This window comes from Pituophis catenifer, unplaced genomic scaffold (genome assembly GCF_029215685.1).
Source record: "Pituophis catenifer annectens isolate HBS135680 unplaced genomic scaffold, rPitCat1.0.hap2 SCAF_1, whole genome shotgun sequence".
NCBI classification, from domain to species: Eukaryota; Metazoa; Chordata; class Lepidosauria; order Squamata; family Colubridae; genus Pituophis; species Pituophis catenifer.
In genome coordinates, this window is record NW_027256881.1 from 240,437,478 (window position 1) to 240,449,495 (window position 12,018).

General features: G+C 39.2%; 1 protein-coding gene across 7 annotated transcripts in view; it reads right to left on the minus strand.

Moving 5' to 3' along the window:
- The window catches only part of RAB3IL1 (RAB3A interacting protein like 1), a 37,345-nt gene extending 27,790 nt beyond the window's left edge, over positions 1-9,555 (minus strand). For 6 of the 7 annotated variants that reach the window (XR_011599723.1, XR_011599722.1, XR_011599721.1 and 3 more), the window contains exon 1: positions 9,357-9,555. Coding sequence is in view for 3 of the 7 variants with exons in the window: in XM_070932059.1 (XP_070788160.1) it covers positions 9,357-9,367 (11 nt within the window). In the remaining 4 variants the exon portion in view is untranslated. Of the gene's footprint in view, positions 1-5,383; positions 5,418-9,356 lie in introns of those variants that run through there. The other variant, XM_070932049.1, reaches the window with a different exon arrangement.
- Positions 9,556-12,018: the final 2,463 nt, after the last annotated feature.

Below are 12,018 nucleotides of genomic sequence, written 5' to 3' on the forward strand. Positions count from 1 at the left end.
ATTGTTAGATGTGAATTACCATTCCTGGAATCAAGGAAAGTCCCTCTCGGCATCAAAAACAATGTGCAGCAAAAGCTGGGAATCTACTGACACGTCCTGTACCTGATTTTACATTGTTCTTTGCTCAGTGATCTAGAAAAAAGGGAAAACAAAGTGTTCTATGAAATTCTGTGGTTGGGATGAAAGCCCTCAAGTTTTTTGGAGGTCTGACTGCAGGTCTGACTAGACCTTTCTTTTTCAGGAAGCCGGGCTGGCTTAACACTTTTTAAAATGTTTTTAATATGTTTTGTTATTGTTTTTTAACTTTGGGGCCAAACTTATATATATCTTTTTAAATTGTTTTTAATGTTTATATCTATGTTTTTTACTTTGGCTGTACACCGCCCTGAGTCCTTCGGGAGAAGGGCGGTCTATAAATTTGATAATAAATAAATAAATAAATAAATAAATACCTATTCCAGAACAGGTGTTTTTTTAAAAATAAATCATATAGAAAAGGTTTGCAGAGACAATCACTTCTGGAGAGAGAAAATGGGTCTCTCTAACAAAGTCTGTAAAAAAAAAACAATTATCAAAAAGAAAAAAGTTAGAGGAAAATATAATAAGCCAGGTGTTTCTTTGGTGCCCAGAAAAAAAAAGTTCCTTATCAAAGCACAACTCTTAAAATCAAGCAGAGAAAACTAAAATGCAGATGGGTGAAGAACATAGAAATCTGAAGGGAACAGCAATACAGGTTCTCATCAAGTTACAACTGAAAAAGAGCCTGCCCATCAGAGTTATAACTCATGAAGATAGTAAAGCAGGCTGGTCATATAACCAACCCAATTTTATGATATTTTTGCAGTGGTCATTAAGCAAACAAGGTGATCATTAAGTGACCCAATGGTTCGCTATGGTGCAGTTTTGGTTTTCAGTAAAATTGATGCAAAATAGGTCAAGTGACTGCAGGATGCTGCAAATGGTTGTAAATCTTTGATAGTGAGATAGGCGGCATATAATTTTAATAAATAAATAAAATGCGGCCTAATTGCTGAGTGCCCAAAATGCACTCATGTGACTTCGACAGGGGGAAGCCATTGGAATTTTGAATTGGTATCTTAAGTACCCCCAGGTAGGTCCATTGGGACTTTAAACAGTCACTAAGCAATTGGTCATTAGTCGAGGACTACCTGTACCATCTCTTTTAAACCCAATTTGAGACATCAAGTAACAAAAATGCCAAAAGATCTTCACATGATCAAGAAAGATCTTCACCCCAAATCTTACACTTCATTTCCTGTTTTAATCTGGATCCCATCTTCTGGTTTGCATACTGATTTATAACCTGGCCGAATAATCTGAGAAAGTAGAACACAGGGCAGGCAAATCCAAACCAATCCTTTTTTAAGAAAGTGAATCACTTAAGTAGATCAGGGACTATTTAAAATTTAGGTAGGAAAATAATTAAGCAAGGTGGGTAAAATGGTTAATAAATAAACAAGTCTCTCAAGAAGATTTAAAAACTAATACCACCGGAAAAAGCTAAGCCCAACCCAGATAGAAGTCACAGATTTGGAAAGCATTTTGGGATTAGGCAAAAAGAAAAGAAAATCAGTGCAGGAACATTAGACAATCTTATTTGATGCTGCTGTGCAGACAGTTCCCTAATCCCCCATATCCCTGCAGAAAACTGTATATTGGTGAGAAAGGATAGTAGATTTGCCTGACATCTAATTTTCTATATGCAGAAATCTTTTTAATATGAAGAATCAAATCCCTCCTGCACTGTGGCACAGTAGAGCAAATCAAGCTATTCACACTATTCATACTGTCCAGCTACCTTTTCTTTATTAACAAAGTGATGCTGTGATGATCCTATAAATATCTACTACAAATATCCTTAACTAATCATCATCTGTTGGATAACAAAAAAGATAACCTGTACAATATTGCAGACTACCAGCATTAAACATTTTCATATGTTTTTAGTTGCCTGAGGGAATTAACAGGGACAACAATATGCATTTACTTTAATGAAAGGAATTATTAAAATAACTAGTATATGCAATTTCTGATTAATAGAAGTGTGCTAATAGGAAGATAGGAAATGGCTAAATGTACTTCTAGTGGCAGTAGAAGACTCAGAATAAATTAGTTGATCATGAAAAAGAATGGAAAAGGCTAATGAGATATTAGCAATCCCAAATTTTACGCTGGGCTATGAAGCAGCCCAATTAGCACAGTTAAAGGTCTGATTTAACAGTGATCAATGAAACCATTTGTTCAAAAATCACTTAAACAAGATATTAAGAATCCATTAGAAAGCCTTTTAGTATTCAATAAAGTGGGGGAAGGCGAGAATGTGGCACAAAATTATTCCAAATCACATGGTAGAAATATGGGACTTAACTAGAGACACTTTTATTCCATATTAGATTTTGCCTTGGACTTAAAAACAATAATCTTTTATGAGTGTATTATAGACTTTATTGTCGGAATTAAAATATTCATCAACCTGTAGAACCAAGATAAACTAACATGTAAAGAGTATTTAGATATTTTAATGGAAAGATTAACATCACTCTGATGGGATTAGCCCATCCCACCCAGTCTGGCAGAAGGGGCATGCTCCAGATCCCATCAGGCAAGGAATTTCGGCTGGTGGGGTCCAGAAGAAGAGTCTTTTCTGCCTTGACTCCCAGCCACTGGAGCATCATGCTCCCCAGATGAGATCTGCTCCCACGCTTTTGACTTTCAGAAAGGCCTTGAAGACATAGCTGTGCCAACTGGCCTGGGGCCCCAATGGGGGTGTGGCAGGATGGATGTGGCTAATACAGTAAATAATACCCCACCTGCTCCTTGGGCACACTTTGCTCCCTCATTCACTGCTTAGCTTTATTTTAATTGAATTTTAAATTTAAGACCCCTTATTGTTTCAATGTTCTATAATGTGTTTTAATTGAATGTCTGTAAGATGTCTAGAATCTCCTCTGGCAAGATGGACGGCATACAACTTTAATAAATAAATAAAATAATAAGTGACAAAACAAAGCCTAACATAACTGAAACTTGGTACCCTGGTGAGAAAGTAATACTCTTGTCCCGGGAAGGGGTTGCTTCTGTCCTATCCAAAAAAATTCCTAAATGTTAAGGCTGCAGAATATGTGGCATGGGTGGAAGGGAGGTTGGGGGCGAAGACAGGCTGAAGAATAAGAATCAGTCACAAAAGATACCTGCATCAGATTTTCAGAAACTCTTCTCTTCAATCTCCCTATGTTAACCACTGAGGGATCACCAATTCTCAAGAGAGGTTTTGGGCTGTTGTTGGAAGGAGAGGTGAAAAATTGCTTTCCACCAATACTTCTCTGGAACCAAACCAATAATCTCTTCCTGTTGCTATTTTATTTAAAGCCTTGACAGGCTTTGAGAAAATTCTGCAGCAGCCACAATGTGGGAACTTCAATAAATAAATATACTTACCCCACAAGGTGGTTGTTGTGGGAAAGGGAGGGAATGTTATGTACACTGCTATGAGGTCCTGGAGGAAAAACAGGATATAAATCTACAAATAACTGAAATCACATTTTTAAAAAACCTTCTGAAGTTGAAGAATGATAGGGACTTATTTTGTTTTTGTAGCTGGGAGTTGAATTTAACTGCTGTGAGCCATCTAGTACACTCTGTAGCATAGACTGAATATATATGTCTAGAGAAAAATAGATTATCTTTAAAAAGAAGAATTACATTACTTAGAAGTGACTTAATAGAACTTTTTCAGGAAAAACAAACATTATTTCCTTTTAAATTTATGGGAAGTTTACTAGAAGGTCATCTATCACTAGTAGTCAACAGGTTGTCTTTTTAAATAATTGCAGAACACGCCTTCCATAATTTTTATGTTTTAGATAGAAGATTCTGCAAAGTAATATTTGGCCAAGAAATTTTATTATGATCGGTTTAATGTGCTGCATTAAAAACAAACAGGAAATTGAGCAGAAAAGTACCAAATAACATGTTATTTATGCAACTGGCCCTGCATTCCAGTATGATACCAGGTGACACTGGCAGAATCTGGTCTGCCCTTTAGAAACATAGAAATGAATCAGCAAGTCTTGGTTCCTGTGTGGCTAACAGATATCAAACATACTGAGTCAGCATTTACAGCACATTTGAAAACATCCTTAGGTAATTATTATTCTAGAGCTAGTTGGAACAGCAGAGGCCATAGTAGAACATAGAAAAACTATGTTTCATTTAGCCCATGGCATAATTAGGAATCTATATCTTGGTTTCTCAAACTGAAGAGGTCCAAAATCTTTTTAAAACTGCTGATTTTGTCTTTCTATCATCACACATTCTGTAAGATGGACATATCAGTTGGCTGTTCTGCTTCCATATATAACAGCTAATTAAAAACTTAATGCAATGTGATGTGATGTGTAATGAAATTTCACTGTTTAACATATACAGTTTACATGCAGAAGAAGGCAACCATTCATTCACAAACAGAAACATCTGAACTTCTGCTTGCCTAGTTTAAAAGGAGCTCAGTCAGCAAGAGTTTCTTTAAAAACAATTGTCAGTTGAGCAAAATAGTTCAGGTCCTAAATCATTTCCTAGATCAGAGGAAAAAAGGGATGAATTATATTAAAAATCTTTCATTCCCACAAATACTTCTTTATTGCCAATTTTCTGGAAATGCTAATGAACTGCTACTTACCTACTTTATAGAAATTGTAACTAAGCTTGCATGCTTTCATAAGGAAAACAGACATTTACAAATCTTTCAAGGCTGGGCATTCTGTTAGAAAGAGTTGTTTAGTGGCAACAGCAAAGATAAATGAGCAGCAATCAGAAAATTTCAAGTATACTGAGCCTTAATAAAATGTAGAAGTATGAACCTTTTTTATTTAAAGCAGCAAACCGAACGTTTCCTGTTTTGGGTAACTTATGAAAATTCTGGGAATGCAAAAAACTAATTTTCACAAATCCTTGGAAGACAGGAGGAAGTAGGAAAACCTTTATGTAACAAAAAGTAATAAATTTAACAAGAGCTCCGAATACTTTTTTCCTTTCACTGATTTTTTTTCTTTTTTTCACTTTTTTATGCCACTTTCCCTCTCCCTACACCCAATTTGGTGAAGCATTTAAGGCATCAGGCTAGAAACCAGGAGACCATGAGTCCTAGTCCTGCCTTAGGCACATAGCCAATTGGGTGTTCTTGGGCCAGACACTTTCTCTCAATTCTAAGAAGGAGGTAAGAGCGAAGTACTTCTGAAAAACCTTGCCAAGAAAATTGCAAGGTCCAAGGCAGTCTCCAAGAATCAGACACAATGGGACAAAAGAAAAACAATATTCTTCTAGCTTTGCCTTTTATGCTTAGCTCAAAACTTCAAAGACTTACCGATTCATTATTGGTCCATCTAGCTCAATATCAATATCACTCCCTGCCCAAAACCAGATTCTCCTCAGGTCCATGGGGATTGCAACATGTAGGAATGAATCTCCAACTTCCTTATAAAAGACTTTCTATAGTCCAAAGGCTTTCTGTAGTCCTTTCTGGAGATGTTGAGACATAAACTTGGCACATAGTCTACTGTGTATGGAAATTCTCAATTATCCAGATCATGATTGTCCCAAAGGTGCTTTTTCAAAAGGCAACTGGACTTTCTTTTTACTTGAAGATGTTTCACTTCTCATCCAATAAGCTTCATCAGTTCTGACTGTATGATGGGGGTGGGGGGAATGGAAGGATTAATTCTGGCCCAAAACCCTAAGAATTAGTCAGAGCTAATCCTTCCATTCCCCACCACTACCACCATCCAGTCAGAACTGATAAAGTTTGAATGAGTTGAATGAGAAGCAAAACATCTTCAAGGAAAAACAAAGGTTAGCTGCCTTTTGAAAAAGCACCTTTGAGATAGTCTACCACCAACATTAGATAAGGGGGGGGGGGGGAATGCCTTTCTATAATGCCTATCTGCTGCAGTCAACAGTACGACTGGTATTCTACAGGATGTAGCAGGGATGAATGAACATGTCTATTGAATGCTCCCATATCCTGAATACATGCTGTCATGTACTGAACTTCCTCTTGGCTTTCAAAATGCATCATCTAAATACATTCAGGCCATTGCAATAAACCTCATTCCCCAACTAAAGCCCACTCACAAGAGCAATCCTGGGAAATCAAAGACAAGTCCTGAACAGATAAATAATTGTTATTGCAGATCTAGTATTGGTTTAGCCCTGGCAAAAACCGGCTTTTCCAAAGTCTAGAACTCTAACCATCTATATTACCCATATACACAACACTCAGGATTTAAAATTTATCTCCTACTTTAACAATGTAAAAAATTGGCCACAGCTCTTTTCTCTGGTCTTTGCTGTCTGTTGTCTATTTCTTGCAGTAGCTTATATAATAGTCCTTCCTGTTTCCTTCCTACTTTGCAGATGTCATTTCTGACCTGCATGGAGTTAAATAAGCTTTCAGCCATATCAATATCTAGGAATATTACACTGTCCAGTAATTTATTTATTTTTTTGCTCAACTCCAGCACTTTATGTTTATTTGAATTATTTGGAAATTTGAAACCACCACACTGAAGGTAAATTTCAAAACCATTAATCAGTGCAGTTGCCACTGTTAGTCTAGATTAAAATTGCAATCTGGTCTTTATTTTCAAGAACAGTTGCTATTTAGCTGCTCTTTTCAAGAAGAAGCTTTTTGTGAAGGAACTCCCCCACCCCAAATCTAAATGAAATTAACAAAGCAATATGATACAGTAAAGTATTGAGATAAATGTCAATAAGTATCGTAAGTCATTTTCTTAGTAGACTTTTAATTTGAAGCTGTCGAAGAGACAGTCCTCAGTCTAGGCTTCAAGGTTACAGATGCTCTTCTCTGCAACACTGAGCCCAAGTAAAAGGCTGCAATCCTCCATTCCAAGTGATGAAGGCCAATGTCTGTGCCTCATAAAGCCTCTGAATAATGGGAAGTTGTCTTTTTAAAAAATCTAATTCTGCAGAAACAGGAGGAGAGGAGAGGGAAATGTGCCTGATCTGCACTTTTAGCAAAAGACCCAATGAGTTCCCTGCAGAGTTGGTCTGACAGAGCAATTTCCTGTATGAAATGCCTTTAGATGACTTTTGGTAGAATTCTGTAAGGAATATGTCCAACAGAGAAATCTGCAGGGCTTCTCTCTTCAATAAAAGAAATCTCCTCTGACACCAGAATAAAGAAATGAAATCTATGTTCCACTGTGCAGTTATTTTTCCTCCTACATAGGGTATACCTGGAGAGAAATTATTAACTGGGAAACTACAAGGAAACTTCATCATTTTTTCCCGTGCTTTCACACAGATTAGCTAAAGCTCTCTGAATACATACACATAGAAACAACACTGGCTATTAACACAGAAGTAACACTCATAAGGTTGTTTTGCTCCTAGCATTCTACTTTGCTTTAATGAGAGAATCAAGACACCTCATGAAGTTATCTTTGATTTCCATAATATTTCTCACATTGCAATACCACATCATTAAACCTGATAACACAATTCTGAATGGGAAATCCACTGACATCTTAACTAAAACTAGAAAGCTTTTTGGAACAAAATCTAAAGTGCTGGGCAGTATATATAAAAATGTTTATACACAATCATTTTAGTAGGATTTCTGGCATAGGAATTCCTAAAATAATGTACATATTCCTTGACAGCAGTCTACAATCACTGGCTGTTTCAAGATCTATACACACATCACTCACGTTCTTAGGACTTCAAAGGCACAGCAACAATTGAACCAAGGTAAATGTGGTTGTGCATGTCCACTGCATATGCAAACACCAAAACAAGGAAAAAGAGTACCATTGTGTACTACTTATCTTTCTGCATCACATCTGAGTTGGTCCTTTACCCTTTCAAAGATAGTAAACAGACAAAAATAGATACTGAAGAGCCAAAAGTGCTAGATTTAGAATCAGCCTTCCAAGTCTACCCCAAATAGTTTCAACCTGACTTTAATTCTTCCTTTACGGTCCTGAGCACGAAGATACGAATGCTTAATGTCAAGGATGTTTGTTTTTGGAAGCTAGCAATTAAATTCTGCCCCATAAAGATGCCAATATCAGACTTTTATTATGCATCCAGACAATGTCATCAGCCCACCTTTGATCGCCCATCGCTCTTTTTTTCAGTTCATGGGGCTAACCTTTAGCTAACAGGCTGAAAAGAACTACTGTATCCTTCTGCACAATGCACAGAATTGGATCCCTAGGGGAGAGTGATTTGGGGTCTAAAGTGATAATTATCCATTCTAATGCACAGAAGCATCAGTAAGGCTACACTCTGAGGTGTACCTCTGGGGCTCCACAAAAGAACACATGTCAACCATGGCTGAAATTACAGTCAAGCACCTTAAATTGTTATACAACAATAGGTGGACGGCCAGCAGAGCATTTACTTTCTATGTTGGTTGCTGGGTGGGTGGCTAGTTAGTACAAGGAATAGGAAGCAATAGTGGCTGCTAAGTAATGGGGACAAGGAAGAGGAAAAAGCAGAGGGAGTATGGCAGACAATCAGGTAGCCAGATGGGTTTGGAGGCTTTCCAAATATTTTGTTTCCCCCAAACCTGGAAATGCATCAACATTTCCATTCACACGCATGCATGCATGCGCACACGCACACACACACACAGGAACCCATCTTGCTGTTGTCAGTCCTTGGACAGGTATTTCCTACACCTGCACATATATCTTTGGGTATGTTTGCAGGGGAATTTATGGAAATTCAGACTGCACCACTTCTGCCATTTTCAAACCTAGAGCTTTTCACTGGGACTGCATGCACCAGAACCCTCAGCTAGATGGAGATTTTGCAGTTCTGGGAGTTAAAGAGTCCAAACACCTCTGGAACTCATCAAAATGTTCTGCCTTATGGAGTAAAATTGGATCATTCCAAAGGTACCTGACACCAGTTCAAACTTACGACCCCTCGCTGATCACGGCGCACCATTATTCCAATTTACACGCCAGCCGCGGAACTGTCTTGGAGGGACTACTCCCCGTAATCAGACTCACACAAGTTCTTATCCGTAAAATGCAAGCTAGCCAACAACGCATCCCCCTCCCCTCTAGTCAGCGTCTCCCAGCCGGCGCTCGGGGACTCCTCTCTGGATCCCGCCCCTGCCTCCGCACCGTTCAGCCGGGGCTCCCTCAACCTAGAAGCAGAGGCTCTTCCGCGGATGAGCTGCAAAAGCAGATTACGAGAATTCAATCCTCCCCGAGGGGGAAAAAAGACCGACAGGACAAAAGGCACGTCAAGTGCCACTCATCGCCACCCCAGTCGGACATTCACTGCAGACTCAGACTTCCTACCCAGTCCACATGCTGGCTTCGCGGCACTTCCAAAGGCGCCACCGCGCCGCGTGCCTCACAAGCAGGACAGGGTATCCATCGACCCTTCAGAGGCCGTGCAAGGACCCGGTGATCGATCCGGAGCCGGCGATCGATCCCTTCCCCTTTCTTTTCTTCCCAGCTGCGCTGCGGCAGTCGCTGGACGCTGATGGAAGCCCTCCCAGCCAGCTGCTTGGCTGGCTCCGCAGCTGGGGGGGGGGAGGAGGAGGAGGAGGAAAGCCGGGAAAGACACGTGACCCCTCCGAAGCCTCTCCTCCTCCCTCCCTTTGCCCATCGCAAGAATGCATGTGCATATCCCGGCACGGCGGCGAGTCACATGACCCGCCTCCCATTCACTTCCATGGAGTTCCGTAGCTGAGCTTTGGATCCGGCGAGTCCCGGCGATGCTTCTTTTTGCCTTTGCTTGGCCGCTACCGCTAGTTTTCCTTTAGATCTGAGGATAGGGGTTTTACCTTCTGACTAAGCCAACCCTGCTGCCTTCTTAGGTGTATGAAAGAAGTGGAAGATCTGCTAGAAGTTGGGCGGGACAAAAAATGCAATAAATAAACAACTAATGTGAAAAGAGGTCGGGCCACGTTGGTGGTAGATCGGCCCGGATTGATACAATATTTATTTTTTATCCGTGCTTTTCGGTGAAACTCAGTAAAAATTCTGGAAAAATTTTTCCAAAACCACAAATTAATCAGCTGCACTTTACACATGTTTCTTAAAGTAGCTCTCTAAATCAGTCACCTTTCAATTGCTTTTTAAGTCAACATTAATATATGAATTCAGAGTTCAGGCCTGTATTCTGAAGATTATCTCTCCTACTTGGAAGTTGGGAGCAAACTTTCTATTTTATCAGAAGCATACAGGAGTTCCAGAGTCCATTTGCAAGTTCTGGTTTTAACTCTTCTACACTTCCTATCCTTGATTCAAACTGGTTGGGGAGGCAAAGGAAACTCATGCATTTAACTTGTGACATTGGCCCACATGTGTTCAGTTACTGAGCCCTGGCAGTGCAAAATAATACAGAACAGGTTCCAGAGCTGACCCCTGTCTCCATTAGGGCCTATAACCAGCACCCAAGAAAAGAAAGTGTATAATTAGATGATTGTTGCCCTCATAAATTCATGCCATAAATAAAAAGTACCACAATTCTTTGGTGATTGTCTTACTGCTGAAACCAGCTACGAGTAGCAGTGTGATTATATTGCAAAAACACATCATTCACTTTTGAAGCATTTGAATTGCCAAGCAGATTGTTTTCCTGTCCTTCTCAATAGTAACCAAAATCTGTTTATTTTTGCTACATAACTGGAAAGTGCCATATACTCCAATTATGCTGTATTAATAATAATTAGATTGAAGATAATGCAGGATAATCTTTCTTTTGCCCTTGAATGTTATAATATGGGATAATAAACAGTCATAAGCAGAAGAGACATTTGAGTGTACATGCAAAGGCTTGGAGGACACATATCAAGATATCCTTGAAAGTCCTTTTGCCAGATGTCATTGGGCTACCTATTCATGGAAGTACTCTTGCTTTTCTTTGCACATTTATCATGGAATTAACATAACTTCCCTGTCATATTTATGAATTTATCTTTTAAGAAATTTTAAACACAAGGTTTATTACCAGTACCCTCAGTCCTAAATTCTGCTCTTAAAAAACAAGATTCAGACTGCCTTTGAACAAACATTAAAGTCATGGCAATCAATTTGCTAATTGGTAAGGATAGAAATAAAAATCCAGGATTCACAATTATATATCTGTTCTATTATTTTGATCTAAGAATTTACAGGGAAATGTGGACTGCCCCTTTGTTAGGTTTTCCTCTTTTCTTCACAAGTCGTTCTTACTTAGTTTAAGGTGCATTCATATGGTCCCTAGACTAGAATCTCAACAACTTTAGGATTTTCAGATTTTCTGTTTCAAACTTGGAAACTTCCTGAGCATCTTCAGTAAGCCATACTGAGCTCAGTAGTATTTATTTCTATTTAAATGTGAATATAAAATTGAAATAGCAATAGTTTTGTTTCTGCTCCCCAGTGGGATTTAGAGCAAAGTCCCATTGAGTACAGTGGGTCCCCCACCCCCACCCCATGTAACAAAGTATAGAATCAGTGGTGGGTTGCTCCCGGTTCGTACCAGTTCACAAGAACCGGTACTAAAAATTTGTAGTAGTTCGGAGAACCGGTAATAACATTGGCTGGCCACGCCCCAAACCGGTCCCTGGCCTGGTCGCCGCTTGCTTACCATGCCCACCTCATCAGAGGCTTTTGTGTTTTTTGTTTACTTTTAAACACATTTTTTCTACAACCTCTTCGGCTGAAAAAAATGCTTTTAAAAGTAAAAACAAAAAACTTTGATGATCATGCGGCTCAGCTGGGATCGTCAGAGGCTCCTAAAAGCATTTTTTTCTGTAACCTCTTCGGCCGAAAAGGTTGTAGGAAAAAAAATGCCTTTAAAAGCCTCTGACGATCCCCGCTGAGCTGCCTGATCGTCAGAGGCTCCTAAAAGCATTTTTTTCTGTAACCTCTTCAGCTGAATAGGTTGTGGAAAAAAAATGCCTTTAAAAGCCTCTGGCGATCCCAGCTGAGTTGCCTGATTGTCAGAGGCTTTTAAAAGCATTTTTTT